General features: G+C 39.9%; 2 protein-coding genes across 2 annotated transcripts; one reads left to right on the plus strand and one right to left on the minus strand.

Moving 5' to 3' along the window:
• Window positions 1–4,413: 4,413 nt before the first annotated feature.
• On the plus strand, window positions 4,414–10,310 carry LOC116318051 (lysophosphatidylserine lipase ABHD12). Its single transcript, XM_031736959.2, has 13 exons — window positions 4,414–4,460; window positions 4,714–4,932; window positions 6,168–6,270; window positions 6,494–6,613; window positions 6,802–6,832; window positions 6,932–6,977; window positions 7,687–7,816; window positions 7,922–7,959; window positions 8,380–8,459; window positions 9,196–9,278; window positions 9,383–9,461; window positions 9,554–9,687; window positions 9,801–10,310. The coding sequence occupies exons 2-13, from the start codon at window positions 4,830–4,832 to the stop codon at window positions 9,826–9,828; spliced, it is 975 nt and encodes a 324-aa protein (XP_031592819.1). The 5' UTR covers window positions 4,414–4,460; window positions 4,714–4,829; the 3' UTR covers window positions 9,829–10,310.
• Window positions 9,975–22,569, minus strand: pygl (phosphorylase, glycogen, liver). Its single transcript, XM_031736958.2, has 20 exons — window positions 22,327–22,569; window positions 21,779–21,880; window positions 21,583–21,661; window positions 21,119–21,222; window positions 19,123–19,254; window positions 18,670–18,781; window positions 18,260–18,342; window positions 18,026–18,163; window positions 17,511–17,603; window positions 17,125–17,271; window positions 16,849–17,012; window positions 15,493–15,607; window positions 15,211–15,312; window positions 13,420–13,567; window positions 12,311–12,369; window positions 12,086–12,227; window positions 11,795–12,002; window positions 11,575–11,709; window positions 11,398–11,464; window positions 9,975–10,592 (listed from the first exon to the last, which is right to left on the minus strand). The coding sequence occupies exons 1-20, from the start codon at window positions 22,567–22,569 to the stop codon at window positions 10,404–10,406; spliced, it is 2,562 nt and encodes an 853-aa protein (XP_031592818.1). The 3' UTR covers window positions 9,975–10,403.
• Between the last annotated feature and the right edge of the window lie 989 nt (window positions 22,570–23,558).

Consider the following 23,558-nt stretch of genomic DNA (forward strand, 5'->3'; position numbering starts at 1 on the left):
GCGGTTGTAAGAGGAAGGGGCGGTGACCGACCAAGAAGCTGCAACGCAGTCCTGCAGCCCCCAGTGGACCAAACTAAAACAGCTCCGAAATCACTACAGTCTTTTAAACTGATAGCTGTGTCTTGTTTTGAATAATGTGTGTTACAATCAATGTTCCCTCTAATTTTTCACGTGTCTGAGCGAACACACAAACTCCCTGAGCGATCCCTTGGACCACTGTGAGCGACAGCAGACGTGTGCACTGTGGTCACGCCAGCATCTAATCCATCCAAGTTACATGGTTTATTAAAAATAATCAAATGACAGCATTTATATTTATGTTAGACTACTTTTAATTAACTGCTTTAGCCCACTTACAATGAAAATGTAAAAAAAATCTAGTCATTGACCTGTGTAGTATGTTAACACTATTGGAAGTAAAAATAACTTGAACTCCAATTTTGAAAACACAACTTTCTTTTCTTTTAATAAAGCTCTGACTTGTATTATGAGTATGAGTCTGTGGTCTGGGAGAGAGTCCTGTAACTCTCTGTCTGCAAAATACAGTATATAATGACCAATGCTGGGCAATTAATTATATAGTTACTTCTTCAAAAAAGTAATTGAGTTTGGCAAACAACAAAGGTTTTTGCAGCTATTTTTTTTTTAAATGCAGCCAAGGCGTTTTTTAAAAAAAATAAACATTTCAAAATGTTTACAGAACAATCAGCTGTTCTGCATCAAATCTGATGCCACACAAATTATTTGTGCCACTCCAAAAAATTATTTCTGCCCACTATGAGATAAAGGAGAACAGCAGCCTGATACCTGCAGGCCTGACAACAGGAGATGTATCACTCCTGTAACACCTGTAACATTCAGCAGTCGCCTCATTGTTCTGGCACACACAACAAAACTACACTACACACTAACTACACAAGATTTGCGCTAAACGTCTCAAATCTCTCACATCTCAAAGCATCGCCGTCACTCCTAAAACTTCCCCCCGTTTCTTAACAACTAGATGCCACGGTACCATATCATTTTTTTGATTGGTCGGCATGGTACTTTTTTGGACAAATAGGAAAGGGAGAGGGGGGTGGAGTTTGTTTTTGCTCACAGCGCTTTCGAGCTTTTTTCCTTATAAAACGCCGTTTTTACCATTTATTCCCGCAGTAAATATAAACAACGACAGTATGCAGGAAGAAAACCAAACATTGCATATATTTTTTTATCATAACTCTGGTTTTACGTGGCCTATCAACACAATTTAAAAACTGTTATAAAGTCCACACTTTTTCCGTCAATTGTTCTGTCTGTCCTGCTCACATCTCCAATGGTTGTACACGTTGTCATTAATGTGGCTTCACTGCACATCAGCCACGCCGCTTTGCCAGCTAAAAGACCGGTGTCGGCACATAAGGACGCTGTCATAGCCTGTCGACGATGTTGATTAGCTGCGTATATACGAATGTGAATGGCATTATTGGCTGGACTATGGGATAAGGTGGCATCGTTCTAATCCCATACGGGAGCAGCCAGTCACTTACTTACTAACACTGCAAAACAGAATTGTTAAAGTATTAATTTTAATTTCAATTCAGGTTAGATTTTTCTGTGCGCAACGCAGATTTTCTGTGCGCAGAGACCGTGCCAGCAATGCGCAATTGCGCACGTGCGCAGCTTAGAGGGAACATTGGTTGCAATGCTATCTTTTAGGCAATATTCAAGCACAGAGGGGGGGATTTTCCTCAGCAGCCAAAGTTCAAAACTGGATGCAACCATCTTTGGATCAAACAACCCCTATTAGATTAAAGTTGCACAAGACATTATGCTGGCTTTGTTGAATGTGCACACTCACCACAATCAACAATACGAATCTAAATATTCTCTACCCTTTACTTAAAATACTTCAGAGTGTTTGGCCTATATTTGTTTATATTTAGCCTCCAGGAAGTGAGACTTTGCTCTCTGAAGGGATTTCAGAGTGTTTCTTCCTTCATTGGCTGCTTTTTCACTTATTTTTGTCCAGTCCTTGTACCTGACCATTTTCATTTTCAGATGAGTGTTTTTTTTGTTTGTTTATTATGCCTCTTAACACTTACCCATGAATCATTCAAACACACAAAGGGCATCTAGCTCAAGAAATGAACCAGTTGTACTTTACTACTAGCAGCAAGTCCAAAAACTCATCATTTTCTTCACAATTCCTTTGGTTTAATCTATGAAAAATGCTAATGATGACACTGATTGATAGGAATAAAATATTTTTGCGCCAGTATGGTGAATTACAAACTTGAAAACTTGCCATATCTCATCGTGCTGTACTGTGTGACTTTAAAGATTTTGTGGAAACTGGACAAGTGGAGGACAAAAAAACTGGTGGACCTTAAAAAAACTATCTGCAACAAATCAACATATTTTATTCCTGTGTGTAAGAAACAGGAATCAATCCAGCAAAGACCTAAAACAGGACCTGAGAGATGCAGCCACCCTTCAGTTGATCCATCTACTGTACTGTACAATGATCCCAAACACACTTTCAGTGGAGTAAAAACGTACCTATAAATAAAAATATACAATGGAAGACTATCAGGATTGGCCTCCATGGAGCCTGCACCTCAACATTACTGAAGCAGTGTGGGATCATCTTGGCAGAGATTGGAACAAAACCCAGACAGCTTCCAAAGAAAAACAAATTAATGTCCTTCAAGAAGCCTGGAAAACTATTCCCGAAGACCCTTTAAAGAACTTAGAAAGCCTATGTTGCAGAATAAAGGTGCTCATACCAAATATTGACTTTCAAGCTTGTTGTACAAACTCAGTTTTTGCTTTATATACTCTGTTTTCATGGATGTTTGCAAATAAGTCACTACTACTTAGCAAAATATAAAGAAATGAGGGGCCTCTCAATACATTTGCACTGTACTGCATAAGCCATAGGCTACAAGCTACAATCATAAGAAGAATGGCTCCCAAGTAGGTCTTCATCTTACCAAAGAGCAGTTTCAAAAACAAGAACACGAATCATTCCTCAATATAAGTGTGTCAGTGAAATGCTGTAGTCCACAACCACAGGATAAATGTGAACAGTTTCACTACAACTGCTCTGTACTGATTTCTACTGTTTATAGCATCGGTTCATGGATGACCAGGAGTGAAACTAAGTTTATTGGAAAAACAAGAAAACAGTAGTTTTCTGATACTTTGTTGGCTTTTAATTTATTTGCTAGCAATTTAAAAAAAAGTGTGGGACACTGAATATTAGCTCAACCAGCAATGACCAGACAAACGCTTCCCATCCATCCTCATCCGCTTTATCCAAGGTCGGGTCGCGGGGGCAGCAGCCTAAGCAGAGAAGCCCAGACCTCCCTCTCCCCAGCCACCTCCTCCAGCTCATCCGGGGGAACACCAAGGCGTTCCCAGGCCAGCCGAGAGATATAATCTCTCCAGCGCGTCCTGGGTCTGCCCCGGGGCCTCCTCCCGGTGGGACATGCCCGGAACACCTCACCCAGGAGGCGCCCAGGGGGCATCCTTGTCAGATGCCCGAACCACCTCAACTGGCTCCTTTCGATGTGGAGGAGCAGCGGCTCTACTCTGAGCCCCTCCCGGATGGCCGAACTTCTTACCCTATCTCTAAGGGAGAGGCCAGCCACCCTTCGGAGGAAGCTCATTTCTGCCGCTTGTACAAACGCTTCCCCTCCTACAAAAATCCCAGGGGATCGAATAATTGCGTTAACTGTCTTATCTTCCTGCTTTCTTAGATACAGATTGTTAGTTGTTAGTATGAAGGGATGAATAATTACCTATCACAATGCTCTTACATTCAGTTTTGAGGGTTTTTCTAGTTCTTACCATATAAAGCCAATCAATGTCCAGTATTGATCACATTACTCACATAAACCCTGAAAGCATCAGCATCAGTTGCTAAACTCCTGAAAACAAAATTATTTTCATATTTATATCTACTTTTACCCTCAGCTTTCTTTCAGTCCAGGTGGAGGAGTGGATTTATTGCATTATGTAATACAATATTGGCTTCATCTTGGTTTAAAATTATTTTAAATATTGAGCTAGCTACAACTGTGGAATAAAGATGCATATACTTAAATGGTGTAGTTAACTAAACAAATGTGAAATTGTTTTAAATTTATAGTGGTTTTAATATTTTTAATATGTTTACACTAAAAGAAAACATCATCCCTTAAACACATGTAGCATGAATTTTTTTACATTCTTAATTCATGCAATTATTTTTGAGCAATAAATATTTTAATGAAATAAATTTTTAAATTTGCCTTTAATTTTTCTTCTGTTTTAAGAATTTTAATGATATATAGTTGTGTTAATATGTTTTACACTGAAAGGAAACGTAATAACTTATGCGTCTAACGTGTAGATTTCAAAGAACTTTAATACCCACAATTCCTTGCGGCCACTTATCAGCCGGGTTTGTTCCTGTTTTGTTGATTACATCGGCGGTAAGGGAGTTTGTGTCCCTAAATATTCCTTATGCATGTTTTTTGCTTTTCTTTTTTTTAGGTTAAAGGAAGATGTCCACAGGCATTGAGTTTTTGCCTTCTTTGGAGAGCACTGCACTTTGATCGACTTTATTTCTACATGACTGACTTGCTGCATGAAATATTAACCAATAGCAGAGCGGCAGAGGAGATGATTAGTCTGAGAAGAACGTTGACCTCTTTTCACTTTATTTCACAACACTCTTGTTGTCAGGACAAGATCCCTGCCGGATTCAGTTCACTGGAAAGAGGAAAATTCGCATACCCTGATCTGGACAGCGGGGCAGATTGTGTTGCTGTGGAGTGGAAATAATTTCACCCGTGGCAGAAATGAAGAGAGCTATTTCGTTTCTGATAACTGTCTATGTCTCGGTGCCTGTCATTTTATACCTGTTCCCTTGGATACTGGGCCAAGTCATATTTGCTCACTTGTGTAAGTAATGTGTCTCAAGGCCTGGGTGTTTATTCAGAGTCAAGTTATTACATGTCGGATAGAGCAGATCTATCATTTATCGCCAAATCGCCATACGCAGTGTTGTGTAATGTTTATGACAAATGTTCTCATGGGAAATACTAATGCTGAAACCACCACTGTTAACAAGTTAATCAACCTTTTGATCAAGATTATGTTACTGAACATCAGTGCCATTATCCTGTTAAGTTCATTATATTAATATTTAGATATTTAAGGCATTATCAATAGAAGATTTACCCATTTCATTTGATATGTTACTCTGCTGTCAAAAAGAATTCAATCAAGGAGTCCTCTGAGATTGGTGTGATACTTATTGTGTATTAAATATCAGAGTAAACACTTGAGATTTCCTAGGAGTCTGGGTTCATAGAACAATACAAAATGAGTTAATACCAAATGCTAGTGGCAATCGACTGCAACCACCACAATAACAAAAGGTTTTTAATTGTCTTTAAGATGCTATTAAAATTGGATTCAAACAACTTCTATTTGAAGGGATTTACATAGCTTGATAACAAAAGGTTGTTTCTTCTTTACAATAATAATTAGTATTACAGGACAGCCTGGCCAATGACATGCCATCTTTCTGCAGTTTTACACATTTATTTCTTACAATTTAAGCCCAAAGAGTCTGATTTCTTTCATTTACCAGAGCACAATTTTTCTGTTATGCCAAAAAACTGAGGTGTGCTTTTTAAATTGCACGTTTCCCCCCCTAACACCAGTGATTAAGTGTGTAGTTAAACTTTGTTTGACATCCTTGAGATAGAAGAAGAAGATAGAAATAGGAAGAAGAGAGAGGGATGATAGAGAGAAAGCATGATAGGAGACATTTAGCAATCTATAAATTCTGTGGAACTGACAAAGAGCACAAACAGCACAGAGTTTTGAGTTTTCTATTATAACAGCCTGGTTCATAGTAGAAGAGTCCAGGTGCTAGACAAATAAGACTGCTGTGCAGCTAGAATCCCATATCAGACAAGAACAGGGCAACTTTCCTCTCCCAAAAATCCAGCAACTGGTCTCCTTGGTTCCCAGGTGTTCACTGTACTGTACAATTTGATATGTTACAGTTTAATGTAGTTCCATATCTCATGGCATACAGTACACTGCAGCATAATCTGATATAATCTAATAAATCACAACACGACATACAAAAACATGCTGACCTTGTGTGCTTTTGTTTCCTGCAGTGAGGTTTCCATTCTTTGTGGATCTCAGCAGACCTGAAGATGTCCTAAACCACACATGCAATTTCTACCTCAACACAGAGGATGGAATCTCAGTCGGAGTGTGGTAGGTCATTTTTGGGATCCTGTTTTGTCCATTTATGTGAATCACCCGAAAATACCACTTGCATATTGAGTACAGGTGGCTCCAGACTGAATACAGCAACGGTGTAATCATTTAGCTGGACAAGACCCACTCAAAAGCCGCCTGCGTATCTTGAAATGTAAGTGGATTTGTTTGTATTGTTCACTCTTTCCCTTTTGTCCCTCTCCGGCTTTGTGTCTCATAGGCATACGCTCCCTGCCAGCCAATGGGAGAAATCCGCCAGGAGAAGCCCTGAGTGGTACCGGGAGACTCTGGGAGACGGCACTCCTGTTATTATCTATCTCCATGGCAACGTAGGGACCAGGTGGGATAAGAGCAGTAGGATAGAGATCCTTGAACTGATCCTAATGGAGTCTAGTGGGTATTACAGGACTGCTCAGGCCCCTGGTTTTATCCACAGGAACAAAGCGCACAGGGGTTTGTGGGTCAGAGTAAATGAGACTGAAAGCCACTTGATTACTTGTATTCATTGCTCTTATTTTGCTTCTGCAGGGCAATAAATCACAGAGTACAACTGGTGAAGGTAAAATTCATAATCTGAAGCATGTTTATTTTTTAAATTCTGGTAAAATGCTTTTGACTCTAAGCTTTAAGATGATATTCAGATGTTTTTCTTTTGTAGCTCTTAAGTGCTGCGGGGTACCATGTCTTATCTTTAGACTACAGAGGTAAGATGATTGTTGCTCATTAAAGGATCATTTTTCTGCTACACACAAACCAGATCTTCTGTTTGTTGTCCTGGAGGTTTGGAGCTATATATAAAAGCTCAGAATAAACACTTATAAAATACATTTCTTTCCTCTGTCAGTAATAACTGCATATATATCAGGACATAATAAAGAATTCACCTGGTCCTTAGCAGGTCTTTAAATCATTTAAATACAACACATGACATATTAAACAGACAGACGGCCTTGTGACTGACTGTAAAATACTTTGGTGTGCAGAGTAGTTCATGGTTGACTTAATGCTGCAAAACGAGCCCGAATCATCACCCCTCCACCACTGTGCTGTGCATTATGGTGAAACATCTCTTTGGGCTCATCTATCCAAAGGACATTGTTCGATGAGCCTTGTCATTTGTTCAGATGCAACTTTGCAAAGTGTTGTTTATGGAGAGAAGAGGCTTTCTCCTGCCAACCCTTTCAAACAAGCCATAATTATTCACTCTTTTTCTAATCATACGGTCATGCACTTTAAGTTTCTAACTTGAGGCCTTTAGAGTCTGAGATGTGGCGTGGGTTTTTTGCAGTTTTTACGAGAAGTGCATGGTCTGACCTTTAGAAAATATATAACAAAGGAGAATCTGTTTAAAAAAGTCATCATAAGTCTGTTACTGTCAGTGAGTATACTGCATAATCAATATCTTTTAACAAGGTTTTGGAGATTCCACTGGGGACCCCAGTGAAGCTGGATTGACCAATGACGCCCTCTACCTGTACCACTGGGTAAAGAAACACAGCAGGGGGAATCTCATCTGTCTGTGGGGACACTCGCTTGGCTCTGGGTCAGTTTCTCATGTCATGTCAGCCATGTCCACCACTCATGATGCAAAGCTCGATGAAAGCTTTAGTAAGAAAGGAGTTTAAAACATAATTGTTTTTTTTTATAGGGTGGCAACCAATGCAGCAGTGAAAATACAGGAGCAAGGTAGATATTTAAGCTTACTTTAAATGCCCACTCTACCATGGGAAATATGACTTTTAGGGTTACTTACGGCTGTGTGTGCATGTACAGCCTGTGACTGCCATTTTTCCACCTATCCTGAATCATTTATTTGTTCACGAAGTCACCGTTACACTTCTTTTCCACAGGAGAAAGTTTTATAGATTACACTAGAAGTAGTAACAATTATCTATGAATAAGGTTGAACTACCTCGGTTCAAAGTGCCTCACTGTTACAAACCCCTTTGGCTTAATGTGCATTTTGCAGTTAATCACTAAACAATGCAGCATGCTGTTTCATTAGCAAGAAAACAGACTATTCAAGTCTATAAATGTAGTTTTTAAACTCCAATCATTCATTTTATTTTCTGTTTTAATCAATTGCACTTAAATGTCTTTAATCAGGGTCTGCTGTTGATGCTTTGATCCTTGAAGCTCCATACACAAGCGTCGGAGAAGTCGTAGTCAACCATTGGTTCACTAAGGTGTGGACTCATTGCACATTTATTTATCTGCAGCTGCAGCCCTTGGGGGTATTTAAATATTCAGCAAAACACAGCTCTGTTTACTTTTGTTTTGTTCAGAAAAAATGTCATGCCCTAATGAAGTGATTGTTAAGAGATTAATCACTTCATTAGAGCTCTGGCAAAAGTTTGTGTGATTTAAAAAAAGAAAAAGAAAAAAAAAGAGCCACTTCAGAATAAGTAAGTCAGGGGTGAGTTGCAAAAGACGAGACTATAGAGGCACCACAGCTTTTGGTTTTACTTCTCAAGCCCAGTTTATTTCCTGTTTAATCTATACCAATAAAGCAACAGTTACATAAGAATAATTGTATTGTTAAAGCCCCTCAATCGCAACAACAATTGTGACAGTTAGCTGCCCCAAACTCAGTCTAGCTTTGTTGGCATTCTCTCACCAGCATCACCAAATATTTCCTTATAGTGCATCACTGGGATTCTCTAATGTTGGAGGATCTTTACCATAAAGTATAAGGTGCTTTGAGATGACCGATGCTGCAAAGAGGGATGATATTAATACAACTGATCTAATACGTTGTAGTTTTGTGTGAATTGCTAATATTTACTCCACCTGGGACACATTTATAAAGTAGACTGGAGTCTCTCACAGAACCTTCTGTTCTGCCAGTGTTTTTGTATGCTGTTACAGTGCACAGGATATTGCAACATATTTGTGCAAAACTTTTTCCATTTTTTCTTCCAGATGTACGGGTTCCTTCCAGGATTTGAGAGCTTGCTGTGGAACATAATGAAAAGGACCAGCATAGTATTTGCTAATGATAAAAAGCAAGTGTGGCGTCTTTTACTCCGAAAGAAATGCCAAAGAAGTGTTCTGCGTTTTCACATTAGATCTCTCTCACTCACATGTTTTTACTCCAACATCTTTGCAGCTTGAAGTCGCTGATCAGTCCACTTCTTATTCTGCATGCAGAGGATGATAATCTTGTTCCTTATCACATGGGCCTGGAGGTACAGCTGGTACTCTTCCTCTCCATCTGGACAATTTCCTCTAGTGGACTTTGCTGCTTTCTTGCTGAATACGCTGTATTTGTTGTCTCCAGCTGTACGAGATATCACTCCAGACTCAGAGAAAATTCAACACAGATGCACACGTTGACATGATCTCCTACAGTACAAGTCTTGGATTCTCCCACAGCAGCATCTACTTGGATCCCAATTTACCAGATGTGGTTAGGTAAGGTAATAGCTAAAATTGATTAATTGCTTTTCCATTGAAGGCGGTCTATTATGTTCATTTTTAGGTCCCCTTAACCCCTAAAATGAAAGCTTTTTCTGTTTTGGTTGCAGGAAATTTCTAGAAAACCTGAGACACTAGAGTGGCGTTCCCTCCTCCGGGCTCACAGTTCCTCATTTCCCTCATCGCTTTGTAGATTTTGTGAAAAAAAGTCCAACACACTGGCCAACTTCTTGCACAAAAGCTTCTATATCTTACAAAGATGTCAATAAAAGCACAGTACTGTATGTCATTACACTCTGTTTTTATTTCAACACTGAGATGAACAACTGTTGATCAGAAATGTAAGTTTGCATACTTAACTAAGTTACAAATGCCTTTAAATCCTTGAAATTGTTCTGAGTTTTTACAGAAATGTAACAAATGTGAGAACAGTCAGCCGACTGTGATCCTACTGGATTCCTGAAACCTCCACCCACCCCCATAATGTTAAATATGAGCAAGTTATTTGGAAATACTGAAGCTTGCTCAGCACAGTGACTCACAGTTTAAGCCTACTACGTGCATTGTGCTAAAGAAGTGTAACAGTGCTTTGACAATAAAGAAGGAGGAAAGAAAAAAAAAGAACTCCAAGTCCTCAAACAGTTCAGTGATATGCAAATTGAAGGCTTAAACCAAACAGGAACGGTTGATATGCTGTAAACAAAAAGGCTGCCTCACATTTTCTTAAGAGCTTTGACAGTTTCTTCGATGGCTTCTCTGGGCTCGCTTGGTGGTGGGATTTTGAGGTTGGTCGGCTCCACGCCCCACACCTCTGTGGCGTACTCTTTGATGGTTCTGTCGCTGGAGAACTTTCCCGTTGCAGCGATGTTCTTGATCACCATCTTCGTCCACTCCACTGGATTCTTTTAGAGAAAAACAAAAATATAATTTATCATTTTAGGTTTTATAGTTAGTCTTCTAAAAGTGTGATGGTAGCAAATACTTTTTGTGAATGAGTGTGCAAGTGCATGCATCATGAGACTCACACTAGCCAGTTAATTTTGCAGGTTTGTGTATGCATGTGTAAAGTCCTTTAAACCTCCATTATTTTTAATTAACCAGCACGGGGCTTTCTCAGTTTCCAAAAGAATTCCTACTGCTTTGTGACCTCAGTGAACATATTTTAGTGAGTTTTTGGACTCAGTTGCTAGTGTCAGGTGTTATTCAATACAGCATGATATTAATTTGGTAAATGATGGCCCACTTTAGAATTAAAGATAAATGAGAAAACAGGATATGGTTTGGGGCGTGGTGACCGTGTGGTTGATAAGCTGGTACTGTATGAGTGTCAGAACCATCAGTTTCTTTAAAACAATGTCTGCCGTCAAGTGCCCATCTTTTATATGCCAAACACTGCACATCTGTCTGAACAGATTTTGTTAATAACTGGAATCCTGTGATTAAGGGTTTAAAAGCTACTCATGCTTTGGTTTATCAGCAAAAGTCAGCTGGTATATTCCAAGTCCATGCAAGATGTTCTAAAGTTTTTGTATTTGTAAACAGTGAGAACCTCTTCCTGTGGGAAATGATTAGAAATGGTGCAAAATAACAGTGTAGAGAAGTAAAACTGTAATTAGAGCTGCATGTGCTACATTAAAGAATTTGATACTATACAGATGCTAAATGGGGAATGAAAACTTTGCAAAGGTGTTGCAAAGTAAATATCACCTTGTAGAGCTTGCTGACTTTTTCTTGGCATTTCACGTAGGCTTCAAAGTCTGCAAATACCTTGAAACTGAAAAAAAAACCCCAAAACAACAAAACAAACCCAACAAGCGTCAGATTTTTAAGACATTCAATTGTTGAAGACAGGCTGAGCTGATCATGCAACTTGAAATTACTCACCGGTCATGTTTGAAAAGCATCTCGGTGAGATCTTTGAACAGCTCTGGATTTTTGGGGCTAAAGAATCCACTTGTGATCTGATCCATCACTTGCTTCAGCTCAGGAATCTTGTTGTAGTATGCCATAGCGTCATATCTAACAAAGAACAAGTAAGAAAGGTGGGTTTTTTGCAGCATTAAGTTACTTATAAAAGATCAAAGTCTGTGAGAGACTTCCTTACCCCTTTTTGTCCATTTCAGCTACATCCTCTACCCTCATGCCAAAAATGAAAAGGTTCTCCTCTCCGGCCTCCTCGGCCATCTCCACGTTGGCTCCATCCATGGTGCCGATGGTTAGGGCTCCATTCAGCATGAACTTCATGTTGCCCGTTCCTGAAGCCTCTGTGCCTGCAGTGGAGATCTGCTCTGACAAATCCGTAGCAGGAATCACTGAGGAAGAGCACATGAAAATTTAATTACTTGCAAAATATCTTTCTCACTTTATCTGAGTGGCATTTTGAAGTGAATGGTACCTTTCTCTGCAAGAGACACTCTGTAGTTCTCAAGAAAGATGACCTTCAGCTTGCTGCCCACCACAGGGTCGTTGTTCACCACATCAGCCACTGAGGTGATCAGCTTGATGATCAGCTTTGCCATGTGATACCCTGGTGCAGCCTGCAGAGCATCAAACAATCACAATCATTACCCTTCCCAGTCTGTTCATCGCACCAGAGTGTTTGATTTGGCTGAACTGCTACCTTTCCACCGATGATCACAGTTCGTGGTACAAAAGGTGCGGTAGGGTTCATTTTGATGCCTATGAAGCAAAATAAAAAATAAAATAAAGAAACTCAATATTAGTGATTTAAACAAAAACCATCTGGACTCAATTCATTTTCAGTAAGTTGTTGATTTAGTCAAAAGTAATGAATTAAAAACCTGCTCACACATTTAGGGCATGGAGCAAAGCACACAAAAAGCAGCATTTTACACACTCAGTCATTTTAAGTTATTTTCAGTGTTTTAAATTTTGGGGATTTGCATTTTTACTTCGTGTTTTACAGATCCATCAATTTCCTGCTGGCTTGTTTGTGAAATTTGAGAAGAAAAACATTTGGGAAATATTTTCTGCTTTCTTTTGATGAGAACAAAAAAAAAAAAAAAAAATGCTACCAGTCAATATCCCTTAGCATAAAGAGCAGAAACAGCTTAAAAAATAAAAAAAAAATTGGGCCCAACAGTGCAGATCTGCTAAGCTGCTGCCTGCTCCAGCTGTACATACAGTTCTCAAACTGAGGGGAGCACTGAGCCACTGCAGGTGAACAAACATGAAAAATATAGATTGAAAGAATTAGTTATGCAGGGAACAACAAGTGCCTCATTAAAATTCAGCTCTGATGTTTTTATTGCCAAAAAACTGACACATGGTCAGCAGAAAACGTGAGAACTCCTGAGCTGAGCACATCTACATAAAGCCAAAATGTAATCTTATGCAACTCATTGGCTTGAAGCTCACAGTGAAGCTGCCAGGATTGCCACATTGCATGACATATATGGCATGTGTGTGCAGAACATTTCCAAAAAAGGAAAGGACTTTGAGTGCAGGTATAGTCAGCATCATTCTGCACAGAAGAAAAGTGCTGATGAAACTGATGTCCTGTTTATTACAACCTCAGGGCTGCATGGAAAATTCCCACAGCTGATTCAGACGGCCACATTCTTCATGTTTGCTTTAACATGCACAGCTGGGTGGGGAATCTGCCACATCGAGACATGTCAGATTGTGTCATGTAAATTATCACTCAGAAAATCAGCCATTATTAAAGCTTTTGGCACTGAGCAATCAAACTGCACGTGCTGCACGTACGATTGTACATGGTGATTATGTGCAGGCAGTTAAGGAGCTGGCGCTTGTATTCGTGGATCCTCTTCACATGGACGTCAAACATGGAGGCTGGGTTGATTTTCACTGGGTACTCCTTCTCCAGATACTGGGCAAATTTCACCTTGTTGTCCTGTGAGAAAAGGAGAAATGCGTGATTGGCAGGAAGTTGCTGATGTGAAATTCCTGAATAACTGACGAGTGCCGCCTGGACACGTACCAGGTTTGAAAACCACAAACTGCAATCTTGCAAAACACAATAAGATCGTTTCAGCCTGCAATGACGTGCACAGGCATTTAAAAAGTGAGATGTAATTTTCCACTGAGGACCAAATTTACAGTTTCATGGTGCAGCAGAACAAACACTACCATGCAATCATAAGCTACATGAGCATAAGGACTAATGTTTAGAATCAATTCATGTAAGAGGAGATCATTTATTTGAAATTCAGGAGCGGGATCACACCTGATACGACCGGAAAAGGAGTGTATGTCTACCTATGCCTCCAGCACTACAACCTGTTGTTCCCATTTAAAAAAAAATAAAGGTCATTCACTTTTCATTAACACATGGGTACCTGCCCAGCCTGGGAGCCGCTGCAAGTCCCCCCTCTGAGGCCTTCCCCAAACTGCAGCATCAATTCACGATTGCCCATCTGCCATTGTCCAGTCTAACAGGATGTGGTCCCAGCTAGTGAAACTTTTTTTTTTTTTTTTTTTTTTTAAATATCAGAAGACACCAATAAATCAAATTGTAAGCCTCAATTCTGAGGCATTCTTCAGTCCAGTGCCGTTACAGCATTTTCTGTCTGGATGGTGGTGCAAGGAGTATTTACTGAAAGACTGCAGAACAATGCTACGACTGGTATTAACAGATATGATTTCAGTACAAACAACAGTGATGCAACAGTGTGTAAACCAGAACCAGTCCAGTGTCAGATGGTTGTTAAATCACTGAGCAAAAAAAAGATTTTGCAGACCAACACCTGCTTTACTGCAAGGGATCGCAAGACAGAAAAGAAAAAGGGATTTTTAAATATTCCACGACTATTCTTTTATTTCTGTAAAGTAATAATAATAATAATAATAATAATAATAATAATAATAATAATAATAATAATAATAATAATAATAATAATAATAATAATAATAATAATGGATTGCATTTATATAGCGCTTTTCGGGACCCCTCAAAGCACTTTACAATACCACTATTCATTCACTCTCACATTCACACACCGGTGAAGGCAAGCTACAGTTGTAGCCACGGCTGCCCTGGGGCAGACTGACAGAGGCGAGGCTGCCATATCGTGCCATCGGCCCCTCTGACCAACACCAGTAGGCGGTAGGTGAAGTGTCTTGCCCAAGGACACAACGACCGAGACTGTCCGAGCCGGGGCTCGAACTGGCAACCTTCCGATTACAAAACGAACACCCAAGTCTTGAGCCACGATCGCCCTTAGTAAAATGAATCAACTATGTCTGCCAGATGAATGTAGCTCAATATCGTCTTTCAAGTGTTTGAGCATTAGAGTGCTTTTGACTGCTCCCTTATTTCCTGATGCCCTTCCCATTTATCCAGGCTTCATACCATTGCTGGGACTTCAAACCCATGTCCTCCCAGTTTCAAATCAGGGATCTTCTGCATGTAAGACACTACATCTGGAAGCCACTCCCAATGAAGTATAAATGCCCACTTTTTAAAATTTTACTCTTAAAAGCACAGTAATTGAATAAATCTACTCAGGTACTTTGCAGTGACACCTTCCATATTACCTGTTTCACTTTAGAGACATCGCGGATGAAGGTAGCATCATTAACAAGGTCATTCAGCGTCCGCAGCTCACCGAGGTCCCTCACATAGTCCTCCCCGATGGCCTGAAAGACAGTTAAGGTCAGGCTAAAATATGCAAACACACATCGACAATTTACACTTCAGCAGACTGTTTGTAAAACAGCAAGTAAATGCTCTGCCAAGAACACAGCCGCTTGATACATCTCTAAAGATTTAGAGGTCTTAAGCGGTCTCTTGGCATCATTACTGCAGCTGAAACAGACCTCGGCTATAAGCTCCGCCAGTCCAGGGTTACAGAGGAGCAGCCAGCGTCTGGGAGTGATGCCATTGGTTTTGTTCTGAAACTTGTTTGGTTCTAGTTCACTGAAATTACGAAACCTAAAGGAGGAAAGAGAGAAATGTTCAGAAGGATAGCTTTTATAGTAAAGCTTTTAAAACCAGCAGCAATACTACAGCATCTGTAATGGTCTCCATAACCACATAGCATTCATATACAGAAAAATGAGTAATTATTATCTCCTGCTGAATTTGTAAGTTTGCTCACCAACAAAGAAACAGTCTAATTTTTAATGGTAGTTTCATTTTAATAGAGAGAGACACAGAATATCCAAAATTCAGAAAAAAACAAAACCCAAACCCCATTACTTAAAAGTTACAAATTGATTTACATGTCATTGAGTGAAATACAGATTTGATCTCTTACAACACACCCAGAATTCTGGCCTCCATGGATTCTGGGCCACATGGGCACACTGATTAGGAATATCTGTAATTGATTTATAATGTCAGCTCTTCGTGTATAAAGCACACCTGGGTATAAGACCACCATCATACCACAAAAGTAACAGAGGAGTGGCTAAAGGAGCACATTAAGGTCCTGGAGTAGCCTAACCAGTCTCCAGATTTCAGTTCTATAGACAATCTGGGAGCTGAAACTTCAAGCTACCAAGTGGCAGCGAAGAAATTTAAAGGGTTTAGTGTTTCTCTAAAGAAAAAGAGTTTGCCAAAATCCTTCCTGAGGTGTGTGCAATCCTGGTGACCAACTATCATCTTACTGCTATGCTTTCAGTAAGGGTTTCTCCATCAAAGCCATTTTTTGATTGGGGATCACTTATTCACTCAGTGATATGCAAATCAGTCGATAACTTTCATGTTTTGTTCTGGATTTTTGGTTGATATTTTGTCTCTCTACATTAAAACAAAACGACCATAAAAATTTATGTTGTGTTTGCGTCTTTGGAAACGAGCAAACATAAGCGTTACCCATTTAGCTCCCGTTTTAGAAAAAAATTACACATCAACAAGCAGCCATCTGAAAATGTCCTTCAGCATTACAGTACCAGACGGGTACTGAGGGATTTTGCCTTTAAGAGTTGCAACATGCAGTTGATGTAATGGTGAATAAAAGAGGTAAAGATTCAGTCCTGTCGTAACATATGAAGCCATGCTCATTTAGCAACAAGTGGTGCAAACTTTCTCTTTTAAAAGCATCTGTTATAACGACATTTAAAGATTTCCATTTTAAAATCACTCAATTTAATGGCAGCTGCAGCGCTCGTTTGGTCTTTAGTCTGATATTCGATTGACTTTTTTACTGCATCCAGCAGCACAGGGCTTACACTTGGGTCTTTATGATGTTGGAGTGTATCTCAGCGACTCCGTTGACTGCGTGCGATCCCACGATGCACAGGTGCGCCATGTTCACCCTCTTGCATCCATCCTCTTCAATCAGAGACATTTTCCTCAGCTTGTCCATGTCGTTTGGATAGAGAGCTGCAATTTTCTGCAGAAAGAATAGATGGTGACATGTCCATCCCATGAATCATCAATGCAGTTTGTCATTATAGACACTCTTAATGCAAAACTAAAGAACTGAAAAAGTCCAGTCTACGTACATCAAGGTGGGCCTGATTGATCTGGTAGATGATTTGCAGGTGTCTGGGTAGGAGTTTTTCCATCAACTGCACAGGCCAGCGCTCCAGAGCCTCGGGGAGGACTGTGTGGTTAGTGTAGGCAAAGGTGCGCCTTGTGAGGTCCCAGGCCTGAAAATTAAGATAAAGTTTATTCTTTTGCAGTCATTTACATACATTCAAGTCATCTCTTCTCCCAGTTGATTAAAAGCCTCCAACTGCCTGCATTTTACTTCTTAACATAGCAGTCAACTTCTTCTGCTTTGCCTATGCAATACTGAAGCGTCTGTTTCTTGTGCTACCTTACTTGCCCATAGTTGTTCATGATTTCCTAATTAAAGCTTGTTTTAAGTCGGTCAATTTCTACTAACCGTGTCCCAGTCGATTTTCTCAATGTCCAGAAAGATTCTCATCAACTCGGGGATGGCCATGGCCGGATGGGTGTCATTTAGCTGGATGGCGACCTGGAAAACACAGCATCCTGTATTTAGATGTTGGTTTCCTTCCTGTTGACCTCCTATAATTGTTGCTATAATCTCTTTGAATTAAACGCACACATTGCTTAATTTTTGCTCCAAATCAGATAAGCACTACAGGTCGTGCATAAATTTAATATGCATGGTCAATGTCTTTCCCTCATCTTTCTAGTAGATCGCTGTTCTGCTATGAAGACAGAACTTTATTGTGCAAGTGAAGAAGTATCTTTGAGAAAAACTGACTGGTGCTGCCACTGTTTGGAAACAGCAAATTAACTGCTCCTTGCTACAACAGGATGGTCAAAGTTACAAAATACAATGAAGTAATGCACTGCAAATCCACTGAAACAGATGCTACCATTTTGCCTTTATTATCATTATTATTATTATTAGAAAACTCTGATGGTTACTTTGTCTGGGAAGCTCTTGAATGACGTGCGACCGGGTACGCCTTTCTTAGTGGTCTTGAAGCGACGGATGATGTCTTGGAGTGTGGCTGCCACGACAAAGTATTCCTGCTTCAGACGAAGTTCTTTTCCTTCGAAAAACTGCAACAACAAGTGTTACAAGTGGAGGAGAAAGGACCTCTTTTGCACTTAATGCAAGAGAGTGACGATATTGAAATTGACTACCTATAAACTTACATTGTCATTTGGGTAGAGTACACGGGAGATGTTCTCTGCCAGGTTTCTGTCCAGAACGGCTTGGATGTAATCTCCCACATTAACTACAGACAAATATTACAAATTCAATGCTTTAAATTTAAAGTAAAAGAACAAAGATGTGCGGGGGGGGGGGGGATGCAGCGTTTGAGGGATTTGGCAATGCATAAATCTTGTTGCACGTTTCCAGTCTTGCAGCAGTTGTGCAAAATTTGTCAGTTGAATACTAAAAAAAGGAAATGTGATTTTAAGCAACTATGCATTTGCTAGGTGTAATTTCCGAGTTTGTTCTTGCAATGACAAAAAGTAGTTGGAGCCACCGCTGGTAAAAATATTGAAGCAGCCGTCTCACACAGAGAAATTTAAATGGACAGTAAAAATTCAGCACTTACAGTCTTTCAAGTTGAAATCATTGGGGGCGCGGGCAGACCACAGCCTCATGGTGTTCACAGTGTTGTTCATATAGCCAGGGATGGGTGTGTCATAAGGCATTGCGAGAACCACCTGCAAGTTAAAACACACACAAAAACCCCTAAAACACATTTATAGAGTACTGTGATGTACTTTCCCGTTTCCCGGACTCCCCCAATAACCAAAAACACACCATAAATTAACATTTTTTTTATGCCTTCTTAACAATATTCTTATAGTAGGATACTATGTTGAAGAGCTGGTGTGCGTCCATTTATGGATGTTTGTCTGTTTTTAATCCAAGTTTCTTGGAGGTTCTGCTCCATCTTGCTGATTCTCATCAGCTGCGACTAATAAAGACTTCCATATTCATGCATTGCTGAAATAACCTATAAAACCTATTTCTTACTTCATCGATAATTCTGTATCAGTACCTGAGTGTCAACCCATTTTGGGCCATCTCTCGTTTCCTCCACTCGTCCATAGAAGTGCACGGGCAGCATGTACTCGGGGCGAGCCTTCTCCCAGGGGTTTCCATGTCTCAGCCAGTCATCTGCCTCTTCCACCTACAGTAGGTCACAGCAGGGCAAGGAGAAGTTAGAGCTCCAGGATAAGAGTTACTGAACGTGACACAAAAACTCCACTTAGAGCACGAGGTCCAATCAGGGCCCTATTCCAAGTGGCATGCTCAACAAACCAAGTTAAATAATTAACTCTGAATCGATCATCTCAGACTGGAGTTGAGAATTAGTTCAATCAACTCCGAGTATATTGACCTTGAGTAAAGCACGTGCATGAGTAGACAAAAGAAAATCATCACGATTCATCAGAGCAGAAGCTCTATTTTAATAAAAAACAAAACAAAACAAAACAAAAAAACCCAGAACATGTCTCAGTGCTGATTATGATATTTTACTATAAAAGACAGGAGAAAACAAAGGAGTTATGTTAATTTGCTTGGTCCACTCGGTCACCATAACAGTGGGATGGACCTGCCCTCAAGTCAGTTTTTCATTAAACAAAAGCTGTTTTTGCAGAAGTTAAAAATGTCAGGAATATAGGTCATCTTGGGACAAACATTCAATGATCAGTAAATGCTGGGACAAAATAAATAAATAATAAAATAAAGGGAACATAAATGGTTTAGGACAGGATGAGCTGAGAAAGAGTTAAAGTAGATCTAAGGTAGATCTTGCCTTAATCAGTGATCCTTTTTGGATCCATCCTGCTGTGAAAGTGGGCTCTGACCTGGACACGGGTTGCAGATCTGTTATGTGGAGTCACTGCAGTCTGACCCACTTAGACTGAATTGGGTGATTTTGAGTGAAATATACAAACTTTTACAAAAGTAATCAGATTACAAGCAGGTTGTCTGCAGGCTACTTTTTAAAAATTCACTTTCAAAATAAATTTTCATTCAGTTTTAAGGTCATTTCAGCCTCATCTTTACTCCAAACAGTGTAGCAGACTTTGCACAGAGAAGTTATTTAAACAGTGATTGCTACAGTATTGTAGAGTAAATGTTTCCAGTGGGGACCAACTAGCTGACAGTCTGACAGCTGCATTAGTGTCCACAGAGTCACAGGGTTACAAAGAGGTAGGCTACAGATTTTACTCTGAGCTGATAACGAGTCTGGAACGTAATCACCGCCTCTGTTCTCATACATTGGTGACTGAACGATCATGAAAGTGCTCGTCTTAAACATAATAAAATAGTGACCTGCTATCCAACTGGGATCTTTGATAGCAACTTTATGTATGAGGAAACGAAACTGAGCGTCAGTCAGCTGGCTTGTGTGCTGCAGGAGGGGAGGAGTCAGAGTTTGGTGAAGAAAACCTCCCAGTGATCAGGAGAAGTTTACAGAGTCCGTTACCCCCGTGATTGACTCACAGTTGACGTTAACTCATCTCAGGGTTCACAAACTCGGAGTTGCTGGTTAAAACAGCTTCCTCAAGTAGATTTTGAGTTTACACTGTTTACCAGCAACAGGGATTGATACATGCAGGTTCATTCACACTCTTCAGGTTTATAGGTTGCTGTTCAGAAGTCCATGTTTGCACTGAGAGTTTGAACTTCAAATAAGCAGCAAAAAAAAAAAAAAAAAAAAAATCCAAAGGGCAGAAGCCTTTTGCTTTATCACAAGATACACAATGTTTTGTTCCTATACAATCAACCAACCAGCTTCTTGCATCACTCGAGCAGTGCTAAACAGAGCTGAACACAGGTTTTTATTAATGATTAGCTTGAAGAGTATTCTGACCTAATAATTTCTACTTTGGCCCAAATCAGCCTTGAGAAGACAAAGAAACCAAGAGCTGTAGAAAATTGAGAATATGTGGTTGAGTTTAATCAGTTTCATTGTAGTTTAACTGCAAGAGTCCACAAAAAAGGGTAATTAATGTAAAGCTTTGAAAATAAGGTGCAGGTACCTGCCAGCCATCTCTTATCTTCTGGTTAAAGATCCCATACTCATATCGAATGCCATAACCGTACGCTGCAAGTCCCAAGGTGGCCATTGAGTCCAGGAAACATGCTGTGTGCAGAAGAATTAGACATGAAATCAGAAACATAAAACCCCTTTAGTGAAATTGGAATTGAATTTATTTTAATAGCAGGAAGTTAATAGAATAGGCACATAGAGATATTTGATAGAGGACTATCAAAATAACCTGGAAATAGTAATCACGTATTGCTGTAGTGGAGATAAGGAGATACGGAGTTTGCCTGCAAAATGACTCATCTTTAACCCTTTTGCAGAGTTGCGGCACACTAAATTTTATTTTCTGTTTTCCAGCTTTTCCTGTTAGTTAGGACTCCCAGAGGAGAGGGTGGGCAGTGAAAACCTTTTCCGCCCTTTCTCTCAGCCTCCTTTTAAACACTTGCATTATTTTACCTGCCAGTCGGCCCAGACCTCCATTCCCCAGCCCTGCATCCTCCTCCATCTCCTCCAGCTCTTCCATGTCCAGGCCAAGCTACAGCGAAGCATTAAAAAACAAAACAAAAACAGAAAAAAAAAATCAGCATTGTCATTATGTGAGGTCAGCTTGTGCGGCTGTGGATGTTGCAGAAATTGCTGCAATAAACCAGACCTGATAGATGGCTTCATCGCAGGCGTTCTGCAGCCCGAGGTTGATCATTGTGTTTTGGAGTGTTCTGCCCATGTAGAACTCCAGAGACAGATAGTACACTCGCTGGTCATGTGGAAAGAAACAGAAACACTAAATATTTGCACCTGCTACATCTTTTTCACCTATCAGTCTTCAACTACCCCAAAACACTGATAAAGTCTTTGTGTGACTGTGGCTTTTGTTGCAGTTTCAGAAATGAAGCAGTAAGTGCAATAGACAGCCATTTTTTCTGCATAAAAAAAAAAGAACAGTGACTCATTGTAACAGGGAAAGTTTAATGCAGCGTTAAAGTACCTCCCATAAAAAGGGAAACACTAAAGCGCATAAAGTTGTAGTTTTTTTGTTCTCTCGTTTTAAATTTCAGGAAATGCATTCCCTGAAGAAACAGTTTACATGTAGAGATATTTTTAATCTGTCAGTTTGACACTGCAGAATAGGTTGGCTGCACTACAGCAGTGTGCGCGTTTGTGGTGGAGTTTAACTTTGCCACTAAAACTTCTTGTTTTTACCTTTGGGTCCACCTCATAGTAAAACTGCTGTGTTCTGATCCATCTTCCCACCAGGTGATCTCTCACGGTGTGGGCCAGGGCAAAGTAATAATCCCTTGGCGTTGCAATGTTTCTGTCTTTCACCAAAGTGAAGTGCAGGTGTCGATTAAAGCCCTTCTTCAGCTCTGCCACGTTCTCCACTCCCACGATCCCCCTGATACTGATCTGCTTGCGCTTCTCCTGGTCGGTGAGAGGTGTCGCCATGGTGGGTGCGCAGTTTCGGGCCTGAGAAACAGTGCCTGTCCTGGACTGAAAGTGAAGTTAAATGGGAAGAGAGTTGCCGTTTTCATGCACTAGTCTCCTCCTCATGCTGGTTGTCATTGGTGAGTGCAGGGGGAGGGTGTTGCCCTGTGGTGCCTCTGCTGACCTGAAACACAGCAGGAAGCAGAAACACCACAGATAAAGAATGAATGGCTCTTTATCTGCAGTTTTTTTGGTATGATTTGATGTTATGTAAAGGTGAGGAAGTGCTGACTGCCGTGAGTGCTTTTATATGTAACGTAACAATACATGCAAATATGTATACAAGCATATAATAAATATATAAAATATGTTTTAAATATAATATAGATTTTTTGCACGCTGTCATTTTGGGTAGCTTCCAAACTCTGTCTGGCCCCTCCAGTATGTCCCTAGAGACACACCAGAGGACAAATTAATAATTTTATCCCAATCGAAAACTTAACTTTTTTATTCTTCAGATAATTACTGAGGAGTTAGAAAATCACTAATTTGCTGTTCTGCGCACCTCATGTATTGGAGTAAAATATAAAACTGAATTCTGAGCCACCTAGTGGCTGAAGGGGGTAATGCAACAGCTAAAACTTGTGGCTCTTCTGTTACATGTAAGAGAATTTGGAAACCGTTTTCCGTTATTTATGTATGTATCCATATATTGTTATCTGAACAGGATTTAACAACAACCATTAACGTTTATGGTTTGTTCATAGCTCGGGCTACACTACAGTGTGTATCTCTTGGATTGTTTTCAATGTAATTTTTGTATTATGGTGTTTAAATTAAAAATAAAGTAAATAAAATAAAGATATATAAAGCAGAATAAAATGGGACACTTGTGTAAAGTGCAAGTGCCTCAAAACTATCCATAAAAATTATTCATTCAAATTAAAACCTTATGTCTGATTAACTGATGGGGTTAGTCATTTGGTAGACTTATCTCTTGGTTGGTTTTA

This window comes from Oreochromis aureus, linkage group 19 (genome assembly GCF_013358895.1).
Source record: "Oreochromis aureus strain Israel breed Guangdong linkage group 19, ZZ_aureus, whole genome shotgun sequence".
NCBI lineage: Eukaryota > Metazoa > Chordata > Actinopteri > Cichliformes > Cichlidae > Oreochromis > Oreochromis aureus.

Bases quoted from the DNA above. Each gene is read 5' to 3' on its own strand.
- LOC116318051 (XM_031736959.2), top strand. From the start codon at position 4,830: ATGAAGAGAGCTATTTCGTTTCTGATAACTGTCTATGTCTCGGTGCCT. The intron at 4,933-6,167 runs GTAAGTAATGTG...TGTTTCCTGCAG, and splicing joins AGTCATATTTGCTCACTTGT to TGAGGTTTCCATTCTTTGTG. The intron at 9,462-9,553 runs GTACAGCTGGTA...TGTTGTCTCCAG, and splicing joins CTTATCACATGGGCCTGGAG to CTGTACGAGATATCACTCCA.
- pygl (XM_031736958.2), bottom strand. From the start codon at position 22,569: ATGGCGACACCTCTCACCGACCAGGAGAAGCGCAAGCAGATCAGTATC. The intron at 21,881-22,326 runs GTAAAAACAAGA...CCACATGACCAG, and splicing joins ACTATGAGGTGGACCCAAAG to CGAGTGTACTATCTGTCTCT. The intron at 17,604-18,025 runs GTAACCATCAGA...TGTGTTTTCCAG, and splicing joins TCAAGAGCTTCCCAGACAAA to GTCGCCATCCAGCTAAATGA.